This window comes from Convolutriloba macropyga, chromosome 2, assembly GCF_964194025.1.
Source record: "Convolutriloba macropyga chromosome 2, txConMacr16.3, whole genome shotgun sequence".
NCBI classification, from domain to species: domain Eukaryota; kingdom Metazoa; phylum Xenacoelomorpha; order Acoela; family Convolutidae; genus Convolutriloba; species Convolutriloba macropyga.
The window spans coordinates 65,165,816-65,191,542 of record NC_134469.1 but is presented as its reverse complement, the minus strand read 5'-3'; the positions used below and the strand labels follow the sequence as shown (position 1 = coordinate 65,191,542).

The following is a 25,727-nucleotide window of genomic DNA, read 5'->3' as shown; positions in this document are numbered from 1 at the left end:
AACGAAGAGCATATATTGCGACATTCAAATTTTTTATGCGACATTTTTATTTGCAGGCCTCAAATTCAATAATTTTGCAATTTGGTACCTGCTCTGCGTTGATATGGTAAAAAGAAGTTTTTATGTGTATACAATCTACGCTTACTCAGTTTTTTTTGCAATGCATCAAGTTTTATATTGGCAAAAAATACCGCCTTCGATAACCCCATTGTCGATACAATTGTATCAACGAAATGTCTTATTATTGGTATCATGTGACCAATGTTCTTGACCATGGTGTTGCATCTCTGGATTTCTGAAAATGTGATTAACGGCCAAGAACCGTCAGGTTTTCATGATCCCTGTCTTCTTTTTAAATGATGATGAAACTGTCACTGTTTCACTCTTTTCAGATGCTAAGATATGGTACATTTGAGAAGACGAGATGCAAGGAATAAAAGCATCGCCAGCAAAATCAATTCATCAAAAGGTGCCACAACAGATCAACGGGAGACAGCAAAAACAGCCAAGCTGCGAGAGTATTTCAACTCGTCGTTCTCCTATGTCTTTGGAGATGTCAAGTCATTTGAGAGTGGGTCAGAAGCTGACCATGCCTACACCCCATTGAACTCCATAGCTTTCAAGCTTTTCTTGATTAGCCGATTCTGTTCTGCTATGATGTCCAATATAAATGATTGTGATGAAACGTACAACTACTGGGAACCACTTCATTTTATATCATATGGTTCAGGGTTCCAGACTTGGGAATATTCGCCTGAATTTGCTCTGCGATCGTATGCTTTCCTGTGGCTCTATGGTTGGGTGATTAATGTCACAAGTTTTCTGGTCGAATCAAGACTAGTCATGTTCTTTGTCTTAAGGTTGTCTATGGCTTTCTTTTGTTCATGTTTTGAGTTGTTGCTGTATCGAGCGTCAGTGAAAGTGTATGGCGCTAGTGTTGCGAGATTGTTGCTCATTTTTCTGGCCTTCAGTCCCGGAATGTTTGCTGCATCCGTTGCTTTTCTTCCCAGTTCGTTTTCAATGTACATGTGCCTTCTGTCGGTTGCTACTGTTCTCCTTCATAGTAACTTTATGGCAGTGTTGGGCGTCGCGGCCTCTGTTCTCATTGCATGGCCTTTCAGTGCTATCATCGGCGTTCCGGTGGCCTTTGACATCGTTTTTGTGCAGAAAAGAGTGAAAATGTTCTTTATTTATTCTATCACTGCTTTTTTCATTATCATGTTGTTCATGTGCTACGTTGACCATCTTTATTATCAAAAATTTGTGATTGCTCCTTTGAATATTGTCAATTACAACCTGTTCACACCTCATGGGCCTGATCTTTATGGGGTAGAGCCTTTGAGTTACTATTTTAAGAATGGTCTCCTAAATATGCCAGTTGCATTCCCATTATCATTCCTTTTTATTCCATTGCTTATAGTCAATATTTTATCTGGAAATAGAGAAGTAGTTCTGAGTTATTCGCGCAAATGGCTGCCGATGGTGGGACTTTATATTTGGTACGCTGTCTTTTTCGTTCAGCCTCACAAAGAAGAACGCTTCTTGTACCCTGTGTACCCTCTAATTGCTCTCTCAGCAGCCTGCACTTTAAGTTTACTGACAAGCATTGTTAGTTTTGTTTTCAAACGCGGATCGTGGTTTCGGTATTTGACTATGGTGTTCACATTTGTAGCTATGACTAGTCACATAGCTCTGGGACTGTCCAGAATTGGTTCTCAATTTGTGGGATATCATGCTCATGTGGACATTTATGGAGACTTCCACGTGTGGTACGAACAGAATTACTTCGTGTCTAATCGGGGCAAAGTCAATGTGGAGAATGAAGCGGAGAAGAAAGCGTTGCTGTGTGTAGGAAGGGAATGGCACAGATTCCCATCGTCATTTTTCCTCCCTGATAATGTCAGACTTCAATTCATACAATCAGCGTTTAAAGGTAGTTTTTATTACTCATCTACAGCTGAGAGAACTTTTCTATAGCCGATAACATTTCTAGTTAAGAGATCTGGCCTTAGACGAATTCTTTTTTGTCTGTTTGCTTCTGGGCACCAAAGAAAATTTGTTATTGCACTTTTTAATAGCCGCCCTCATCTTCTCAGCCGGCTGTTATAGCGCTCCTATTTTTTACAATTCAAAGAATTTGAATTGTATTGGTGCGCTGTGTTTTTTAAGATGTGTTCACACATTTTTCAATGACTTTGATCTTTCAAAACGGGATAAACAGGTAAAGACCACCGGGCATTAAGTTTCTTTAGAGGCTTAAAGTGGGCTTTAGTAGTCCATCAAGTGTTTATAGTGGTGCAGCTGCTGGGATGGCCTTAATTTAACGTTAAAAGGTCATTTTTTAGGAGATTTGGGCTCAAAATCGTGCAATGTTTTTTGTGACTTTTTGTTTTGATGTCTTAGGTTGAAGTTTTTAAAAGTTGATGAAGGCCTTTTGCGAGACAAAATTGCTTGTTATGACCAATTTATGAGCTATATGTTTTGGTACTACAAACACAAACACGCAAAATGATACTATTTTTTGCAATTTTTTCAGGTTTTTTGAAAATTTTTGTCATTTTGAGTTTTTTAGCCCTAGGTGTCACGAAACCTCCTCTAGGGTTTAATAAAGGGTTCGATTGTAGACTACTCCATAGTTTCTGTTGGTGATGGAATGTTTTTCATGTTTTTGCCATCATGAATTTTAGCGTTTTTTTTGACAAAACTTGCAATTTTTTTCATATTTTTTGACATTCTAAAAAGTTGTCGAAGTCCCAGGTGCCAGAAAACCTCATCACGGGTTTGTTAATAAGTTACTGAAAAATTTTTAGTTGCCATTGAATAGGTTTCAAGTTTTGAATATCACAAGTTTTAGCAATTTTTTTTTTTGACCAAATTCGCATTTTTTTCAGGTTTTTGAAAATTTTCGTCATTTTTCAGTTTTTCCAGCTTCAGGGACTAAGCAATCTCCTTTAAGGTTTGTTTATAGGGCACTGCATTGTTTATAGAAACAATGAAATGGTTTTCAACATTTTAATTTCTCGAATTTTAGATATTTATTTGTGGATATTAAGTTATTAAATAGTTGCTAGGAGGCAATTGAATGGATTTTAACATTTTAATAGAACGAATTTCTATTTTTTGAAATTTCTAAGTTTGAAATTTTTTCTAAAAATTATTGCCTATCGATCTATGAGCCAATCAGTTTTTTAAAGCTTGGAATTGGGTTAGTGGATAGCCTCTAGAGACACAGAAATTATTCTGAAGTAATTTATATCACGATTTTCAGCAATATTTCCTTATAATTTGCAATTGATTTTTTTTTCTAAATTTTTTGTTCATTTTGTAGTTAATCGATCTTCAAAGGCCAATGAATTTTTTTCAGGTCTTGCAGATATAATACTGGACCGATTTCAGAAACAAATATTTTAGAAATAGGTTTTTTTAAAGGGAAAAAATTTTGCCTTAGGTTTAAAAGCTTCAAGAGTTTTAGCAATGGGTATATTTTTAGTTAGTTTTGATTCTATCAGTTTCTCAATTTTTTGATGATTTTGTTTGTGTTCTGGCTGGCATTGTTCAATTGATCTGCTGGTCACGTAGAGTACGTCTGAGTTCTTCTTTCAATTCTTTGAATTGTATTTCAGGACTTGTCCTGCTATGTTTTTTTTACTTCGTCGAATTTTTTTTCGCTTTACCCATTTTGCCGCCTTTTTGACATTTTGCGTGGAATATTTTTGACTTCTCTAGGCTAGGTTCATTCTTCTGTCATTCTGCTCAAAGTCCTATTAAACAGCAGCTGCTCAGCAAAGCAAATCAAAATGAAGAGAGTCAGTATCATAAAATCAAAGTCAGAATTAGAAACGGGATAAACCTAATTGCTGTGATAAACTTATTGAATAGTCTCCATGTGCACTCGGGAGGCTATTTAATTTCGTTTCAGCTTCTGATTGCACTCATTTACTGGATCAATAGAGGCCGGACATTCTTTGGGTAGCCCCAGTTATAGGGGATTTCAGATTCCGGCGGAAGGTATTCTTTTGCGATAATCGCTGCAATTTATCACTTGGCAAACCATACGAAGTCAAACCATACGAAGTCTAACCATATTTATTACTTGTCAAACCATACGAAGGCTCAGATAGGTTTCACTGGTATCTGACTTTTTCAAACCATACGAGACCTCAGATAGGTTTCACTGGTATCTGGCTACTTTTCTTCTACTTATTTATTTAGATATTATACAAGATTTATCTACGATTCCATATTTGGTATCAAGCAGTTGGCGAGAGCGTTCTCCGCATCTGCTTGATTGCTTCCCTACATTTGGCCATCCTAAATAGTTTTCTTAGTCAAATATTTGGTGTGAGCGTTCTCCACATTTGTTTGACTAATTAGTTTAGGCCCCTAGCGGCCACTTCACTTAGTCCCCATTTTACCCCAGGTTACAATGGTGCCCCCACCACAGCCGCCACCGCCCGAACCTCTGCAATATTTGTAACGAGCCTTGCAATGTACAACGGATTGCATTTTGTGTCAAATGTAAGAAGATATATGTTCACTTTGGTTGTTTGGGAATTTCAAGTACTGCAAATATCAAAGGAATGATCTACTGGTCATGTGCTGGTTGTACTCCTAGCTTTACTGCAGAACTATCTGCGCTGGACAGAATTACGGCCGTTGAGAAAAAACTCGATTGTGTTCATTCTTTGATCCGCGAAGTGACAATGCTACGCAATGAGATAGCATTGATAAAGAAACCGGAATTCCCTTTTCTAAAAGCTGCAAAAAGTGGACCCAGCAGGAATCGAAACGACAGCTCATCCAGTCATCACAGTGCGATATGAATTTGAAACTGTACAGAGAAAAGTAAGATCAACTAAGGAGGTAAAAACGGGAACGAACACCAATCCAGCAGTCATCAAGGGTGTCAAAAAGCCCCCGAAGCGTCGTCATTTATATGTAGGTCGATTGAGTCAGAACATAACAGCATCAGAAATGGAGGAGTACTGTATAGAATTTGACGTCGAACTACTTCACATTCGCCAAATTTCGAAGTCAGAGGCTCGCCTGAAAGCCTTCCACTGTGTATTTAAATTTGATGAGAAAGTTGAGTTACCTGATTTCTGGCCTGAAAACGTTATGGTGTCAAGATTTTACCTGAAGGAAGCCGCCCGTGATTGGCTAAAAAAAGTGGATCAAAATTGACTACTAGTCAGTTCTCCATTAAGACAAAGATCGACGAAACAAAGATCTACAGAACTAAACATTTGTCTACATAATGTACGAGCTATCAGGAACAAAACGAAAGATGTAAATGCCCTCTTGGAAGTAAATGAAATTAGTTTGGGAGTATTTATAGAATCGTGGATTACGAACAACTCAGATGACGATTTTATTCTAAAGCAGTGTTGTCCCCCGGGGTTTCTTTTTTATAGTGCACCAAGGGTGAATAAAAGAGGAGGTGGAATTTGCCTCTTTTACAGATATGATATCCATTTGGAAAATTTTGAAAAGTTAACCTCTGAATTTTTTGAGTGCTGTTATGCCTCTTTAACTGTTGGGGCTACCAGTTATTTAGTAATTGCTGTTTATCGACCACCTGGATTAAATGTTAAATCTTTTATTGATCACTTTACTGTTCTTTTTGAAGAGAAAAGGCTACAATTCGACAAGATTGTTCTCCTGGGTGATTTTAACATTCCACTAAATGTAAATAACGATGCATCAAAAATGTGGAACTCATTTTTTTGAAGATTTCGGCCTGACTCAGTACGTCTCTGAGAAAGCGCATAGAAGTGGCGGGATTCTTGACCATATTATTGCGTCAAACAATATTTCAATGAATGTTAAATCGAATAGCTTCATTACTTCTTCGGACCATTCGTTTATTTGTTTCTCGCTCAGCAGTGTGAAACAACGCAGATCTCAACAACGTTTGATGTATAGAAATTGGAAGAAGTTTGACTCTGATGGTTTTATTAAGTTACTTAAGTCGTTCTTAAAGTTCGATGTTGCCTCAAGTATTGATGAAGCATGGGATATGTATCTAAGGTTTGAGGAGAATATTTTGGATTCCGTTCTACCACTCAAAATAAAAACATTTACTAAGCATCAATGCCCATTCTTTGACGATGAGCTTTTGAGATTGAAACAAAAGAAGAGAAAAGCAGAGCGTAAATACAGAAAGTCGAAATTATCTGTACGAATACGAAATCTGAATACGAAAATGTTACCCATGTGTATTTTGAAAAGTTCTTAGAGAAGCGTAGATTGTACATAGAGAATGCGTTGATGGAAAATTGTAGCCGTAAAAAGTTTGCTACATTAAAATTGCTTCTTGGTCAAGATGTAGAACAGCTCCCGAAATATGAAAACAAAAGACAGCTTGCAAACGACTTCAACGAGTTCTTTATATCAAAAGTGAAAACTATTATTGCATCGATTCTGACTGCGATAGGTCCAGAAATTCTGAAAACTGAAATTAACTCAATGTATTCGTTCACAGAGTTGTCGATAAGTCAGTTTAGAGATTTAATTTTGGCGTCGTCAAACAGTACATCTCCACTGGACATCATTCCGACACATATTGTAAAGTCATTTTCAGATCATTATTTTCTCGACCTCCTGAAACTTCTTAATCTTTCGCTGAAGGCGGGATATTTCCCCCAGTCCTTTAAACTGGCCATTGTTAGGCCCCACTTGAAGAAAGCAAATTCTGACAATGAAGATTTTTCCATTTATGGACCTATCTCGAACCTAAGTTACATTTCAAAACTATTAGAACGGGCGGCTTTCATACAAATGCGTGAACACCTTGAAAAGAATAGTCTCTTAAGCAAATACCAAAGTGCCTACAGGAAGTTTTTTTCTACAGAAACAGCGCTGGCTAAGGTTACAAATGATTTGCTCCTCAATTTAGATAGGACAAAGAGCACTTTTTATATTGGACTTGATCTATCAGCTGCCTTTGACACTCTCGATCATGAATTATTTCTTTCAATTCTTGAAACAAGTTTGGGTTTCAAAGATAAAGTGCTTAGCTTTTTAAATAGTTATCTAAGTAGTAGATCTCAAAAAGTGTTGATTGATGGTGAATATTCGATGCCAAGAACTATAAAAACGGGTGTTCCTCACGGATCTATTCTAGGTCCAGTTCTTTTTCATGCTATCTTGTTCCTCTGGAAGTTCTGTTTGAACGTCTTGATGTCACTTATCATTTTTATGCCGATGACACTGTTATCTATTTTGTTTACCATGCTTCGATAAATCAGGGGGCTTTTGATTTGATACTTACGACTCTCCAAAGGTGGTTCAGTGGTGCTTAGCTCCGATTAAACTCGAATAAAACTGAATACATGTTTGTTAGTAGAAAGAATAGTTTAAATTGCGATATTGATTCCAGACTTTCATATGCAAAACAAGTTAGTTCCGTGTGCCGTAAATGTTACTATTTCCTGCGAAAAGTTTATTCCATCAGAGATACAGTCGACAGAAAGTCGTTGATCGATTTAGTTCGGGTAATGATTCTCTCGCGACTAGATTACTGCAACTCACTGTACTATGGACTACCTGTGTATATTATACAGAAATTACAGCGTATAATGAACTCAGCATGTCTCATTTTTAGGTTATCACTTGGTTCACCAACAGCAAATTTTATCAAAGAGCTTCATTGGCTACCCATGAAACAACGTATCCTCTACAAAATTCTACTTTTTGTTCACCGCTTAGTTCACCATCCGTGGAAAATTGCGATGTATCTGGGCACATTAGTTTTCCGAAATGATAAGGTGACTAGATGCCAATATGCATACAATTTGAAGGTTCCTGATGTCACAACTGCCTTGGGGCGAAGATCCTTCAGTTTTGCTGTTCCTTTCGAATGGAATAAGTTGCCTTTTGGGATGAAACTAATACCCCATGAATTGGATTATCGCAAAAAACTGAAAACTTTTTTATTTAAATTTGGATTTTGAAAGCACTTTTGAGTTTATAAATGGTGCGTAAACCTATAATAATAATAATAATAATAATAATAATAATAATAATAATAATAAACCCATAAAGCCCATTTTTAGATGCCCGGTACTGGAACCTTGTTCTCATAAGTTTTAATTACTATCTATAATGCTTATTGGTGTTGATACTAGACCCTGTAGCCTCTCCCTAAGAGACAAGAGTATGTTCAATTACAAAATGACATAAAAAAATCGCACTTAAAATGTTTTTATACAAATCAATTTTTATTGATATTTTCTTTTCTTTCAATCCCAAGAGAGTTATGGGAATCAACGGCGGCTATTTCCCGGCAATCTTTCGGGTATGTTTTACTTTTGCGTTTCGTGTTTTTTTTTCAGTTTTAAAGCTATTGGCAATAAAATGGTCAATTAAAAGAAAGCCCCTCCACTAATAGGGTAGTCGGTCAACTTGGGGGCAGAAAGTCAACTCCTATATATATTTATAAATGCTAGTATTGAAAAATTGAAGCATCAAAAGTGAGAAAGACGGACAGCAGAATAACGAACAAAGTTAGATGAGAATAATAATAATAACATTTTGTGCATAATTGTTTTGTCTGTTTGCGTGCGATTACTAATGGCTGCCAAGCGATAGCGAGTCGAATACTGATCTCATCGAAGCTTTCTAAAATTCGAATTTCAATGGTTCGATGTCTTTAAGTCATCTTGACGTAGTAAAAGAAAAAAGCGAGTAGTTTTTGTGCTTGAAATTTTCGATAACTGCTTAGTCAATGAAGTAAGATAAGTGTTTGAATAAATTTTTGATTTTGAGATTATTTTTCTCACGTGCAATAATTTTATTTCCTGTTTTTTATCGTGGTTTTTTGACACTATTGTTTTTATAAATTAACACGTGTTCTAAGGTTAGGTTATTTTAGTTTTTGAATTCGTCAACGGGCAGCTAGCGGCTTCCATGACTTGGACACTTGTTTTTTAACATAATAGTGAATTTTTGAGTTTTGTAGTTCTTTTTTGTCCTCACGTGGTCTCATTGATGACTAGTATCTAGCATTCTAATAATGTGCGGTGTTTAACGGTTTGCGTTCTTATTTAAATCTTCTCAACGACTGGACGCTTCTTAGATTCAGAAATTAGCAGTGATTTTTTAAAGTTTTGCTCCCATTTGTTTTTGTGGTCCTCTGATTTAGCCTCGTTAATTACAAGTCTTGGGCTTTGTTTTCGGGCAAATTTTTTTTAGTGAATTTTGTTTCACTTGTAACAACTTCGTTACTGAATGTAGTTAGCCTAAAACTGCCTATGATGATTAAAACGCTGTTATTGTCACTTTCGGATCAGTACATCAAAATGTGATAGGAAAGCCACAAGCAAGTACTCCTCTTTGTGCATGAACGTCATCTGGGAGTGAGACTTTTATAAATAAATTTTCCACAAAGTTGCTTAAGGTTTTAAATCTCGACTTTTCTTTTACTTCCTGCTTTGTTCTCACCTTCAAAATTCTTTAGCTCAAATGTCTTTACTTTTTGCCCAGTTTTATGCTTCGTCTTCAAAAGTCTTAAGCTCACTTTAAGCCTTCCTGACACGATCTGCTTCAAGTTCCCAAAACGGCGCTGGTGGAAATGAGCCAGTTAAGTGCACTTCTCTCTGAAGCACGAAACATTGCAGATGAAACATCACAAGATGAACAAGACTTCGTTCAAGTCAGAAACATTTGAAAGCGAACCAGAAATTATCCAAAAACCACCTCTGAAACAATCAGACCTGTTATCATAACGATTAATCAAAGACCAACACAAGTTCATTTTGCCCGTTCGATGAGAAATAGTTTCCCTCAACTCAAAATTAATTGCATCGGAGAACTTCCAAACAACAATGACTTTATTAGCCAACCCGAAGACCACAATTCAAGAGAATGCCTGATGAACGCCTCAAATCTTCAACTTGTCTTTCCAAACTCTTCTATCAACGCAAGAAACACTCTGCCAAATCTAAACCCAGTTTTATAGTTGTAAAATGTTCATCAGAGCATACAAGAAAACGAAGTGAAGAAAGAACTTCTCAGCAACAATGCTATGAATGCTATAAAGGTGCTTCGGATAACAAGCAGGACCACCGGAAAACAACGAAACTGATTCGCGTAATAACTGATTCCTCAAACCATGTAACAGCCGCAGTCAAACATGGCGTTAAAATAGGCTGGGTGTTCCACCGCTGCGAACCGAGTAAAGAACCACCTCACATTGAACAATGCTTCAAATATCAAAAGTTTGGTCATTCGGCAAACGATTGTAAAGACGAATTGAGATGTCTACGATGTGCAGGCGTACACACTCTAATAAAATGCAATGAATCGAAAGAACGGCAAAGTGTGCAAGCTTTGGTGGCTCACACGCAACAGTGTATAGAGGCTGTCCCGCATATCAGAACGCCGTAACTGAAGCAAATAAACAGAAACAAGAAACGAAATACTCAAGTGCATTACAAGGAAAGATACTCAAAACACTGTCAATAACGACTACAAAAATTACTGTTCTAGTTGCTGAAGTTCTCAGTAAAATAAGAAACAGTCTCAAAACGATGTCATGTAGCGGTATTCTCAGCGTCATTAGCAACAGTGACTCCAGAGTGTTTAACGAAAGAATAGATGGACAAGAAATTCACAATAATATAGAGAAAGCAAACCTGATGCAAACTCTTAACACAAACATGATTCAGTCTAGCAGCCAAAAAACCTTCAAAATGGACAAGATTAAAATTTAACAAAGGAAATGTCGTGGCTTAGAAAACAAAATTCATGAATTGTTCTTGTTTCTGACGAACGAAAACATTGACATTGTTTGTTTAAATGAAGTCAGGAAATGCCAAAAACGTTTTGTACAGTAAAAATATTTCATTGTAACAAAAGCAAGCAGTTTTCATGGGTCTGTTTTCATTACAAAGAAAGGCATAAAGGTCAAAGAGGTCAGACCAATTATATAAAGAAAAATCAGTAACGGTTAGGCATTAGAGATAATCGGTGTAAACTTGGAAACACCAACCACATATGGATAATCAATGTTTACATTTCACCCAATCAAGACCTATATTTTACTGAGGAAATATTTGACAGCAACCCTCAGAACATGCTTATATGTGGAGATTTTAATTCTCCTCAGCAAGAGCTCAATTGTACATACAACACCAAAACGGCGAAAAACTGCTGGAGATAATTGATGAAGGAAACTTCAAACTACTGAACAACGGTTATCCAACGTATCAATCTAATCAACATAAGAGCCAGAGCATGCTTGATTTACATTTCTGCAGTCTTTCAGTCTTTAAACATTTTGACAATTTTCAAGTATTATAAGATTTCGGCAGCGACACTTACCTCCTTGAAGCTGAAACTTCAAACAGAATTCGATTTAAAAGCAAAAGTCAATTTCAAGAAGTTCAAAAAACTTGCAAAAGTCAATCACAAAAATTCCTGCTTGTACCCACCAAAGTATCCAAAGACAATCTGAATGAAATAAGCCATAACCTCATCGTACAAATTCATAAATCAACCGAGCAATCCTACATAAATGATACGAATCTTCAAATTAGTCCAGAGATAATCAATCTAATCAAGCAATAGAAAAAGATGTGGGGGCAACTAAAAAAAAGCAAAGGATGGCACTTTCTATCGATTGAGAAAGGAAATCAATTTCTTGCAAAGAGAAACCAGAAGGGCAATCAAACGTTTGATTAAAAGACAAAATAGAAGGTTAATTGAAACAAGCAGGAAACCAGGGGTTCTGGAAAGCAATCAAAACCATCACCAGCGATAAACAACAGTCCAGTGGATCACATTTACCAATAACGTTTAAAGACAAAATTGTTGTAACTGAACATGGAATAAGTTGCCTTTTGGGATGAAACTAATACCCCATGAATTGGATTATCGCAAAAAACTGAAAACTTTTTTATTTAAATTTGGATTTTGAAAGCACTTTTGAGTTTATAAATGGTGCGTAAACCTATAATGATAATAATAATAATAATAATAATAATAATAATAATAATAATAATAAACCCATAAAGCCCATTTTTAGATGCCCGGTACTGGAACCTTGTTCTCATAAGTTTTAATTACTATCTATAATGCTTATTGGTGTTGATACTAGACCCTGTAGCCTCTCCCTAAGAGACAAGAGTATGTTCAATTACAAAATGACATAAAAAAAATCGCACTTAAAATGTTTTTATACAAATCAATTTTTATTGATATTTTCTTTTCTTTCAATCCCAAGAGAGTTATGGGAATCAACGGCGGCTATTTCCCGGCAATCTTTCGGGTATGTTTTACTTTTGCGTTTCGTGTTTTTTTTTCAGTTTTAAAGCTATTGGCAATAAAATGGTCAATTAAAAGAAAGCCCCTCCACTAATAGGGTAGTCGGTCAACTTGGGGGCAGAAAGTCAACTCCTATATATATTTATAAATGCTAGTATTGAAAAATTGAAGCATCAAAAGTGAGAAAGACGGACAGCAGAATAACGAACAAAGTTAGATGAGAATAATAATAATAACATTTTGTGCATAATTGTTTTGTCTGTTTGCGTGCGATTACTAATGGCTGCCAAGCGATAGCGAGTCGAATACTGATCTGATCGAAGCTTTCTAAAATTCGAATTTCAATGGTTCGATGTCTTTAAGTCATCTTGACGTAGTAAAAGAAAAAAGCGAGTAGTTTTTGTGCTTGAAATTTTCGATAACTGCTTAGTCAATGAAGTAAGATAAGTGTTTGAATAAAGTTTTGATTTTGAGATTATTTTTCTCACGTGCAATAATTTTATTTCCTGTTTTTTATCGTGGTTTTTTGACACTAATGTTTTTATAAATTAACACGTGTTCTAAGGTTAGGTTATTTTAGTTTTTGAATTCGTCAACGGGCAGCTAGCGGCTTCCATGACTTGGACACTTGTTTTTTAACATAATAGTGAGTTTTTGAGTTTTGTAGTTCTTTTTTGTCCTCACGTGGTCTCATTGATGACTAGTATCTACCATTCTAATAATGTGCGGTGTTTAACGGTTTGCGTTCTTATTTAAATCTTCTCAACGACTGGACGCTTCTTAGATTCAGAAATTAGCAGTGATTTTTTAAAGTTTTGCTCCCATTTGTTTTTGTGGTCCTCTGATTTAGCCTCGTTAATTACAAGTCTTGGGCTTTGTTTTCGGGCAAATTTTTTTTAGTGAATTTTGTTTCACATGTAACAACTTCGTTACTGAATGTAGTTAGCCTAAAACTGCCTATGATGATTAAAACGCTGTTATTGTCACTTTCGGATCAGTACATCAAAATGTGATAGGAAAGCCACAAGCAAGTACTCCTCTTTGTGCATGAACGTCATCTGGGAGTGAGACTTTTATAAATAAATTTTCCACAATTTGCTTAAGGTTTTAAATCTCGACTTTTCTTTTACTTCCTGCTTTGTTCTCACCTTCAAAATTCTTTAGCTCAAATGTCTTTACTTTTTGCCCAGTTTTATGCTTCGTCTTCAAAAGTCTTAAGCTCACTTTAAGCCTTCCTGACACGATCTGCTTCAAGTTCCCAAAACGGCGGTGGTGGAAATGAGCCAGTTAAGTGCACTTCTCTCTGAAGCACGAAACATTGCAGATGAAACATCACAAGATGAACAAGACTTCGTTCAAGTCAGAAACATTTGAAAGCGAACCAGAAATTATCCAAAAACCACCTCTGAAACAATCAGACCTGTTATCATAACGATTAATCAAAGACCAACACAAGTTCATTTTGCCCGTTCGATGAGAAATAGTTTCCCTCAACTCAAAATTAATTGCATCGGAGAACTTCCAAACAACAATGACTTTATTAGCCAACCCGAAGACCACAATTCAAGAGAATGCCTGATGAACGCCTCAAATCTTCAACTTGTCTTTCCAAACTCTTCTATCAACGCAAGAAACACTCTGCCAAATCTAAACCCAGTTTTATAGTTGTAAAATGTTCATCAGAGCATACAAGAAAACGAAGTGAAGAAAGAACTTCTCAGCAACAATGCTATGAATGCTATAAAGGTGCTTCGGATAACAAGCAGGACCACCGGAAAACAACGAAACTGATTCGCGTAATAACTGATTCCTCAAACCATGTAACAGCCGCAGTCAAACATGGCGTTAAAATAGGCTGGGTGTTCCACCGCTGCGAACCGAGTAAAGAACCACCTCACATTGAACAATGCCTCAAATATCAAAAGTTTGGTCATTCGGCAAACGATTGTAAAGACGAATTGAGATGTCTACGATGTGCAGGCATACACACTCTAATAAAATGCAATGAATCGAAAGAACGGCAAAGTGTGCAAGCTTTGGTGGCTCACACGCAACAGTGTATAGAGGCTGTCCCGCATATCAGAACGCCGTAACTGAAGCAAATAAACAGAAACAAGAAACGAAATACTCAAGTGCATTACAAGGAAAGATACTCAAAACACTGTCAATAACGACTACAAAAATTACTGTTCTAGTTGCTGAAGTTCTCAGTAAAATAAGAAACAGTCTCAAAACGATGTCATGTAGCGGTATTCTCAGCGTCATTAGCAACAGTGACTCCAGAGTGTTTAACGAAAGAATAGATGGACAAAAAATTCACAATAATATAGAGAAAGCAAACCTGATGCAAACTCTTAACACAAACATGATTCAGTCTAGCAGCCAAAAAAAACCTTCAAAATGGACAAGATTAAAATTTAACAAAGGAAATGTCGTGGCTTAGAAAACAAAATTCATGAATTGTTCTTGTTTCTGACGAACGAAAACATTGACATTGTTTGTTTAAATGAAGTCAGGAAATGCCAAAAACGTTTTGTACATGAAAAATATTTCATTGTAACAAAAGCAAGCAGTTTTCATGGGTCTTTTTGCATTACAAAGAAAGGCATAAAGGTCAAAGAGGTCAGACCAATTATATAAAGAAAAATCAGTAACGGTTAGGCATTAGAGATAATCGGTGTAAACTTGGAAACACCAACCACATATGGATAATCAATGTTTACATTTCACCCAATCAAGACCTATATTTTACTGAGGAAATATTTGACAGCAACCCCCAGAACATGCTTATATGTGGAGATTTTAATTCTCCTCAGCAAGAGCTCAATTGTACATACAACACCAAAACGGCGAAAAACTGCTGGAGATAATTGATGAAGGAAACTTCAAACTACTGAACAACGGTTATCCAACGTATCAATCTAATCAACATAAGAGCCAGAGCATGCTTGATTTACATTTCTGCAGTCTTTCAGTCTTTAAACATTTTGACAATTTTCAAGTATTATAAGATTTCGGCAGCGACACTTACCTCCTTGAAGCTGAAACTTCAAACAGAATTCGATTTAAAAGCAAAAGTCAATTTCAAGAAGTTCAAAAAACTTGCAAAAGTCAATCACAAAAATTCCTGCTTGTACCCACCAAAGTATCCAAAGACAATCTGAATGAAATAAGCCATAACCTCATCGTACAAATTCATAAATCAACCGAGCAATCCTACATAAATGATACGAATCTTCAAATTAGTCCAGAGATAATCAATCTAATCAAGCAATAGAAAAAGATGTGGGGGCAACTAAAAAAAAGCAAAGGATGGCACTTTCTATCGATTGAGAAAGGAAATCAATTTCTTGCAAAGAGAAACCAGAAGGGCAATCAAACGTTTGATTAAAAGACAAAATAGAAGGTTAATTGAAACAAGCAGGAAACCAGGGGTTCTGGAAAGCAATCAAAACCATCACCAGCGATAAACAACAGTCCAGTGGATCACATTTACCAATAACGTTTAAAGACAAAATTGTTGTAACTGAACATGAAAAGTGTGAATGGTTTAATAGTCTACTGAGTGAGACAATGAAAGAACACCAATACGAAAATGAAGATTTACAAAGGCATTTTCTCGAGACAGAGCAAAACTCAAAATTTCTATTAGAAACCAAGCCAAAAAAAATAGCTGAAGACATTTTCTTAGAGTCCAATGAAATTTTTTTAAAAAAATACAACTAAATCTTGTCACTGGCCAGACAAAATAAGCTATCAGCTACTGAAGGCGCTAACAAAAAGCATTAAAGCTTTCATATGCTTATTTATTTTCAGCTCAAGTAACAATTCTTACGTGCCATGCCTTTGGAAAGAATCACAAGTAACAATGCTTCCAAAACCTCAGAGAGACAGGAAGAAAGCAGAAAATTACAGACCAATTAACCTTGCCAATGGCATTGCAAAGGTCTGTAAAACTGTGTTTAAAAATCTCATCCTAGACCACTGAAGCAAACAAATTCTTTGGACCACAACAAAGTGCAAACAGATCCACAACCGATAATCTCCTTGTTTTGACTCAGCATATAAGTGAAGCATATCAGTGGTCAGAAATGGTGGCAGTTGTCTGCCTCGATGTAGAAAAAGCTTTTGATGCAGTGTGGAGATTAGGTTTGATTGACAAACTTAACAAAATCAGAATACAGACAAAATTAATCAAATGGGTGCATTCTTTCCTCTCACAAAGAAACGTATACGAAAAAATTAAGGATACAAGAAGCAAGAAGTTCTCAGCAACAGCCGGGGTTCCCCATGGTAGCGTTGTGACGCCCATATTGTTCTTAATTTTTGTCTCTAACATTCCAGAAACGCCAGTAGAAATTTCTGTTCGCAGATGACTTGGCATTGTTTTACAGGTCAAAGTCCGGTCAGTTAAAACAAAGCAAACTCCAGGCTTCATCATAAAGTGGTGTGATAAGTTGAAACTCAAAATAAATCCCGCCAAAACAAAGTACATGCTATTCAGAAACCCTTCGAAAAGAAACAAGTCTAAGCATCAAGTTCATAGGAGTTACCATGACGCCACACCTAAACTGGAATGAACATTGTGAAGACATCACAACCAGAGCAAACACGCGAATCTTTCAACTGCGGCGTCTAAGCAACCTCAATGTTGAGCAGGAGAGTTTACTTCTGCTGTACAAGTCCTGGATCCGGCCCTTTTTTCTATATGCAAAAGCTTGCTGGCTCAATCAATCATGCAAAATATGCAAAACAGAGCACTGAGAGTTTGTTTAAGGAAACCTCGATGGTATAGCGTGCAAAAGTTACATGAAGAATCGAACTCACCTACTATAATAAACCTTCAGATACGGCTGGCAAAAGACTACATGAAACGCGCACAATAGAACAATATTAAAGCAATTTAATATTGTTCAAGCGCGCACAATAGAACAATATTAAAGCAATATTAAAGCAATAGAACAATATTAAAGCAATTGTAGAAAAGAAAAGGCAATGTGCAAAGAACAACTGCAAAAGCACATTGGACCTTCTGATTGGTTAGGCTACCTGAAATTCAAACCTTTTCTTATTTACTGATTTAAACATCAGTGATCACCGACTAAGACCCAAAGGATCCTTCGAATCAAAGTCAGGATCTAACCTAGGGTAAGGAAGCTTCTTCGATCCTTTCGAATCAGAAGTTGCCAGCGGTTTCCTAGGCTTTAAAACACGATTCTGTCGCTTCCAAGCTCTATAAGCCTCCGACAGTCCATCCGGTAACAACCCCTCAAACAGAAGAAGCTTCTTTCGGGCAATCTGGCGGGGATCCCCGGCTGCGTCGCCGAAGCTTTCGAGAGGAATCACCCGAATCATGCCGGGAGGAAACTTCTCTGGAGGAGGACTCTCGGGAGTAATGCGTACATATATTTTGTTATTTTCCTCAAGCCTGAAAACTCAGCATTTGTATAAAATACGAGACAATTCGAAACCGGCAAATTTTGGATCAATGATTCTAAAGTATCTCAATTATGTACAACAAATTCAATCCAAAACTAGAGACAAAATCATCAGCCACGATAAATGAACGAAAAATTGAACCGTAAAGACAATTCTCCAGCAGAAACTTGTGTATATTTGCGCAACACATCAGTAAACGAAATGAAAAACACAGCGGGAGTTCGATCCCCCAGACAAAGCTGATTGATGCTCGGCCCTTCTTCTAGTTTTAGTTGAATTCAATTTCTTTTTTTTTGTTTTTTTCTCTTTTACTTATTCTTTCCTTCCTCCCCATCCGTGACAAAACTTACCTTCAAGCCTAACAATGTCCAATAACAACTGCAAACGCGGCTAGCCAGAAGTAATCAACGACAAGATCTCGCAATCAGGAAAAGCCAGTAAAAACTCTCCACTGTGTTTATAATGGCTTCGTACCCCAGTAACAGTGTACAGTTTAGAGCCAATGTCCCAAATTCAAATTCAATCTCTCAAATTCTTAAAAGTGCTGCTGTAATGAACTTGATTGTTAATGGTTTTACATGAATTTCCTTCCTCCTAGCCGCAAAGCGATAGCTGAGGCTCTTATTGGGCTTCTCCTGGCTTTTTTTTCGTCTTCAAGATTTTTGTTACGACCACGACGTCACAATCATTTCAAATGTGCTTTTTCTTCAGAAGGATATTCTTAAATTGTTGTGGTATCTAAAAATGCATGGGCTAACAAGCAGTCATTGTCCAGGAAGACATTACTAAGAACGCTTTTTTTATTTAAAAAAGTGAATTTTGCTGGTTTTCGTTGAAGTTGTTTGTATTTCCCTTAGAAAGGTCTCTAACTGCCTGTAAAAAGAGACCAAGGTATAGTTATATAAGCTATTTTTTAAAGAGAATTTTGAACTTCCGTTTCATGTTTTTTTGTTTTCATCTGATGGAATAATACTTAATCATTTCAGGACAGCTGCCAGCTCGTTTTACAGAGGGCGTTGAATCAGCGACATCAATTCTTCATTCGCATTTCAACAACCTCAACCTTGAAGAGACAAGTCGTTATACGGACGTCTCCCAATGCGACTATATTGCCGACTCAATGATCCCAACCAGAGAAGACAGTGTGCTGGAACCTGTGTTCGGAGCCAACTTGGATAAGTGGAAGCCAATTGTTGCAAGAGAAATTGTGAACCCAGAGCACTCTCACCCTATATGCAGGGCGTTCTACATTCCGCTTGTGTCGAGGTGGTGCACCAAGTACTCTGGATATCTCATTCTTCAATCTATCAGTGGGAGGACTGATAAGGGACATGCAGGACAATAGGTGCCCGTGGGATCTCTCAAACAAACCAGACAAAATTACAGTCTCTGTTCTTGGAAAATATGAAAGACTGGCTTATGATGTTGGTATTACAACTTGAGCACTGGGAAAATGTCTCGACTACTCGCGACTGTTGAAAAGAGGCATGGCCGTGGACAAGAGTCCCATGACGAGGGCGCTTGATTATTACATTCATTAGTTTTTTGCATTTGCGGAATTTCACAGTGACATGCAGTTGCTAATTGTTATCTAGGCTGTAACAAATACAAGTGTATTATCTCAAAGATTTAATAATTGTTAAATTTTACAGTTGGCTTTTATTTCGGCTTTTTTTTATTATGGCTTGCTCAACGTCTACTCAAATGGTCAACAAAAAAGGCAAGAACTGACCGTATTGTCATCCTTTGATAGGCATTATTCGAGAACATATTTCGGCGTGATTAGCTTACTCCTAGCTTATTTTTAATGTTTGATTTTGTCTTTACCAAAATATTAATTGGTTTCCTGGCATTCTTTTTTGCAAGCGATTTGAGGCCAAAATGACGAATGGAGCTGAGGAGGTGAATGATATTGGTGTGATGGGGATACAATAGAGCCATAATTGTTTTTACTATATTTATTTATCCTAGCAAGGCTCTTTGTATTTATTGTCATGGTAGCTTTGTTTATGTTTTTTGTTTAATCACTGCAGATACGCCGCTGTTCAAAGACGTGGATACAGTGAGGAAACGATCGATGTTTGCTCTCCAAAATAATATATAAATAGCAACACTCATAACAAAAACAAAGCCGGTGTTCCAATCCACTTAAATTTATCAATTCGAAGCACTCAATCGTTTCCTTGTTGATTTCAATTGTTGAATACTTGATAATGGATTCGCGCAAACTGCGTCTGTTCTGCAAGTTAGTAGCGTCTTCTTTAATTCTGGAAGTTATGTGGATGCTGTACTTGATCAGAACTGGAAATTATGTGAATCTGAGTGTGAAACACTCCAGAGCAGTCTTACGAGCGACCAAACATAACTCGGTCTTCCAAACTTACATCCGACGATTTGAGCTTGGCTATAGCCTGAATTTGTCTGTTGGGTTCATATTCAGCCCAGAACAGAAAAGTTCTGATTACAATTTTATGTATTCTAACTTGCGATTGATGCTGAACCACATTGAAGAACCGATCAACGTGTTCGTGTGTCACGCGAAGAAGGAATACTTGAGTCATGATCAGGTCTTTTTGCTCAATTTTGTGGTGAGAGTTGAACTCGAAGTGACTGACCATTATTCGGTTGATAGTTGTGTGATGGCCTTTAGACAAAAATACGGAGGATCGCAGCCTCTAGTCGTGTTTGCACCTGAGACAGCCCTAACCGAAAGTACAATTCCACAAGTTACTAAGTTGATAGATGTCAATGGCCACGACCGAAACAATGAAAATGCGTTTCTCTCCGAAATAAGATTGATTAGCAATTACCAACTCGTTTTGTGGCTTACGTCGTTTTGTCTGTTAATTATGGGAGTGATATTGTTGTTTCTGGCAGCGATGGTTTTCCGAAATATTCGAAGAGATGTAATAATTGGACATCTTTTACCGACTAAATTGTCCATTAGTAAGAAGTCGAAGTATTTGAATGTGTTTTGTGACCGACAATTTCAAGCTGTGCTTCTGTTCATGTATTCAGTTGTCACTGTAGTCATATGTCAAACTCAGATACAGTCAATTGTAGAAGAATTGTTGCTTACTGACAGAATTAGCTGTGATTTGTTTATAAATGAGGTTGAAAGTAGTGGTGTAATTGTGTATGGTAACAGTGGTGCTGAATTAAATCAGTTGCAATCATTGGCCCCTGTTAACAGACTTGTATCCATCCATTAGATTAATTTAATTTTTGCTACCTTTTCTTAATAGATTCCTTCTCTCAGAGGGTGTGTGAATCTGAATCTTGATGCAGATTGATTCCGCGATTGAAGCACATTGTATAGCAAACTTTTGTAATCCTATTTCTTATATTTGATTCAGTGTCGGTCTGGTTTCAAGATTACTGGACGACACATTGCAAGTCATCGTCCGTACCATTTTAATTAACATTGCGCTAACTTGTGGAATTTGGTGACAAATACATTGTATAATTACTAACTATACCAGGAGGCTCGTTAATGTGCGTTCAGACATGAAGTGCTGATCTACATTTTTGACTTAATTGTAAACAAAATGGAGATAACCAAAAATAGATATTTGAGTTTTAAAAATCGTTTCACACCCAAATTAATTGAATTACATAATGCCACGCCTCATTACAGAGCTCACGAGATCTGCCATTAAAAAAACTACGAGAAAAAAAACAAAATAAGCAAAACTAAAAATTTAACCGCAAAAACTCAACATCTAAATGTAAAAGCACCTAGTAAACAACGACAAAATGCAATCAGATAAAACCTTAACTGCACAAATTTTACTTTTTCTTAACTATACTGCAGATTGGGCTTTTCCCTAATGAGCTTAGGTAACAAGTAAAAAAAATAATGAAGCGAAATTCAAAAATCTATCAAGATTTTTTAAACCAAATAATTTAAACTAAAATTACTAGCTTTTAACAAAATAAAAATCACTAGCTTTTAACAAAATAATTCTCAATAAATTTTCTAAAATTTCATTGTGAAACTGATAGGACCTGTCCCTGGTTAGACTAAGCAATAGAAACGGACTTAAAGATCCAGAAAAGCTCAAGAAATTACAAACAATCTGCGAAAACACAAATTATTGACGTCATTAAAATCATTAGCTATTATCTAATAATTTTTTCATTTCAATTGTTTTTAATACTAATTGAGCTAAAATTATATTGAATGGTTAGGTAAGTTCACTTGGGCCTTATTTGAAAATAGTTGGGCTCTGTTATAACGCGAATGTGGTGAAAGAGAAAAAAGACATATATTTTGACCACTCACAAAACATTTATGAAAACGCATATCCCACAATGTCCCACAAACAAAACATCAGTTACAAAATATCAATAGAAAGTTTAATTTTGAATTACAATGAGTTTGATGAGACCTATCAATGATGAGAATAAGTTAAAAGTTGACGAAAAGAACAACAAACACTATACCAAAAAACTATACAAATAACAAAAAACGAGAAAATTAAATTTGATTTTAAATAATGTCATAAACTTAAGACTATTCGGTATGAACTGACTGCATAGAGTAATATCTTACATTCAATCCTCAATTAGAAGCTTATAAGTCCTCTCAGCATTTTACGACTACATAAAGAATAAATAAACAGCAAATTCTAAAAAAAATTAAGAGAAAAGTCTCGAAGCCATTAAACAATTAACTTTTCAGAACAAGCGTTTCTATTTTTAATTGATTTTGTGACAACAATAGAATTCTTCTATCTTTAACTATATGACTTCAAAAAATCAACAAATTTGAACAAATATTTTAAAACCACGAAACCTTTGAGAAAAACCGTAGTATCAGCGACATTAAATTCAATAGATTTCAATGGAAGTCAGCAAATGCGCTACGTTATGCCTCAAGTGGAAGAGAATGCTGTTTGTCGATGACCAGTCTGCAATATGACATCAGAATAAGTCTTATGACTATGAAAACAAGAAATACAGGCAAAAAAAACAATTTCATTAGAAAAGTGCGAGAAGAAATTGTCAAGCCATTCAATCCACGAGCTTTTCTCTGAAAACTTTATCCATGATTCTTTCTAGCGTCTTCTCTGAGCCAATGGGAACACTCAAAATTAGGATAATGTGATAAGATTCCAAAAGTAGACAACATTATGAAAAAAAAATATCCAAAAATTAAAATATATGAAAACTCGTCGCATCAAAGTCATGAAGCTAATAATTGAAGATAAAACAGCTAACCAGATTAATTTTGGTTGCAGTAGAAAAGACGGGGGTACTGGCATTACTGAGATTGACTTAGAATTCGCAAACATAAGTTTAAGATTGGCTAACGTTCAAAAAAAATTCAAAAAAAACGTAACAGCCATTAGCTGTCCACTCAAACCACTAGATAGGTTCACTTAGCACTCTTGCACTTTAATCAACATGTCTATGGCATAGAACTTCAAAAATTTAGTAAAACTGCAAAAAGAAAATCAAAATTTAATTAAAATTACAAACCCTAGTCGAAGTCAAAAAAATATGAGCGGGTTCCTTGAAAGCTAATTTTCTGTTCATTGGGCATCATTAGACTGCAAATGAGGTTTGCCATTAACGGAACCTCGATATGAAAGGTGACTATTCTCTTAGTGACTTAAAAATAAACATTTTTCTGAACAAAAAACGAATAGAATTCACAATTTAGTAAATTTCCCTATGAGACCAGAACTAGTCTTTTTAATCGTCTTTCATCTATTAGGAACACCAAATTGATGCATTTTGTAGCGTAAAAGGTAATTTTGAATAAAAAATTTTATAGAAAAAATGTTAATTCGAGCAAAAGTTACGCTAAAAGTGAACAAAAGTGAACCACATATCCCGTGTTCACATGAAACTTTAAACCTCGATAACTCGTCGAATTTCGCAAAATGTTTTTTAATTTCGAATTTTTCGCTGTACGAGCTTTTTAATGATACCACTCACATTTCTCTACGATGAATATATCGATCGGCCAAAATTGTCTGAAAAAAACTATTTGGTATATAGTTCCTCCCCCCACTAGTGGGGTCGGAACAATAATCGTTTCCTTGTTGCTATATCTCACACTGTAAGGGCCTTTTAATTTATCTTAAGACATGTTTTGTGGAATCGAAGAGGTAAAAGAGATGGTCCACTTTATCTCGTAGGAGCGCTGGCTAGTAATAGAGATTCCCTCGACGTTACAATACAGGAACTATAATTACTTGTGAATTTGCATGGATTTTTTAAGGTTGGAGAAACAAAAACATCTGCGATTTTTGTGAATGATTGATTGACTTTTCTTCCTTCAACTCTCGGTTTTGTGTTTCGCTGGAACTTGGAACCCATGATACTAGCTGAAAGTACCCATTCCCTTGTGGAAATTATCCTATTCGGATCGCAATTCTTGGTTCCAAAGGGAAGGTTGAGAACATGGCATGCATATAAACCCCCCACCAAATTTTAGGTAGTAATAACACCCACACCGGAATAAACGCGCATTTGACTGTTAAAGAGCTGCAAAATTGGTAATGCCTGACTGGTTTTTTCCGTGAGGGTTTATTTCCTAGTCCCGTTATAGGGCGTTAAATAATTGTGTGAAAATAAATCGTATTTATCTGTATCATCTGAAATAAGTGAAGGTCGTGCAAAGACCAAACTAAGCTGTTTGAAACAAAAACATCTGCGATTTTTGTGAATGATTGATTGACTTTTCTTCCTTCAACTTTCGGTTTTGTGTTTCGCTGGAACTTGGAACCCATGATACTAGCTGAAAGTACCCATTCCCTTGTGGAAATTATCCTATTCGGATCGCAATTCTTGGTTCCAAAGGGAAGGTTGAGAACATGGCATGCATATAAACCCCCACCAAATTTTAGGTAGTAATAACACCCACACCGGAATAAACGCGCATTTGACTGTTAAAGAGCTGCAAAATTGGTAATGCCTGACTGGTTTTTTCCGTGAGGGTTTATTTCCTAGTCCCGTTATAGGGCGTTAAATAATTGTGTGAAAATAAATCGTATTTATCTGTATCATCTGAAATAAGTGAAGGTCGTGCAAAGACCAAACTAAGCTGTTTACAAATTGTTAAGTGCTCTTAAACGAAGTTTGAAGCAAATATTGTAAACATGTCTGTCTTATGTAAAATTTTTGCTTGACCGTCTTGACTTTTCGGGTGACTAACGCCTTTGACGTTTTTGTTTTGTGTGATCTAAATTTCTTTCTCATTCAAGGGTGTCAGCAGCTGAACTCAAGTGTTGGCAGTTGACTTATTAAAGTGCAGAGAAATTGCTGTAATTTTTTTCACATTAAATTATATGAGTGGTCATCGAGGTATGATACTCAAGTCGAGAGCAATGCTTCAGACGTTAGTCGTCCATGTTTTTCTTTTGTCTTCGGTGAAATGGCAATTCCTAAATGAATTTTTTTCAGCATAGTGAATCGACTCTTAGCTAATAATTAGCCGCCGTAAGCCTCTCATCGGCTATTATTTAGGCGCTCTGCTTTTTACCTTTCAAAGAATTTGAATTTTTTTTTGGGGTCGATGCCTTAAATTCTGTTCGCTCATTTTATAAGTTTTCAAGTCAAATCGGAATGGTAATATGATTGGTATGACGAGGCCGAAACAAGAAAGTAGAGCGAAAAACTTTCGTGATTTTGCGGTGTGAGTTTTTGTCACTCCAATTTCAAAGAGAAAATTGTGTTTGACAAAAATTCGCTTTCTCGATTGTGACTTTGTTCACGTTCGGCAATTTGGCTTTGATTTTTGCTAATTCATTAAGTCATAGTGCATTAGGTTATCCAAGACCATTAGAGCAGAGCGATTGCCAGCTGGCTTTAAATTAAATTAAATTAATTTGTTCCTTCAGGCATCAAATGGTACCTGAAGAGGACAGCTGAAGAGCGGGAAAGCTCATCTAGCAGCTGCCGCAAGAAGTATGAAATCAAACAAAGACAAGGAAACAAATAAAGACACGATAAATACAATGAATTGCGGAGTTCAGATTCAATTTAAAACCGTCAAAAAAAAATTTAAG

At 36.3% G+C, this 25,727-nt stretch overlaps 1 protein-coding gene across 1 annotated transcript; it reads left to right on the top strand.

Annotated features, from left to right (window-relative positions):
- The first annotated feature begins 259 nt into the window (after positions 1-259).
- On the top strand, positions 260-20,942 carry LOC142334612 (alpha-1,2-mannosyltransferase ALG9-like). Its single transcript, XM_075382784.1, has 2 exons — positions 260-1,933; positions 18,693-20,942. The coding sequence occupies exons 1-2, from the start codon at positions 403-405 to the stop codon at positions 19,049-19,051; spliced, it is 1,890 nt and encodes a 629-aa protein (XP_075238899.1). The 5' UTR covers positions 260-402; the 3' UTR covers positions 19,052-20,942.
- The last annotated feature ends 4,785 nt before the right edge of the window (positions 20,943-25,727 follow it).

Bases quoted from the DNA above. Each gene is read 5' to 3' on its own strand.
- LOC142334612 (XM_075382784.1), top strand. From the start codon at position 403: ATGGTACATTTGAGAAGACGAGATGCAAGGAATAAAAGCATCGCCAGC. The intron at 1,934-18,692 runs GTAGTTTTTATT...TAATCATTTCAG, and splicing joins CATACAATCAGCGTTTAAAG to GACAGCTGCCAGCTCGTTTT.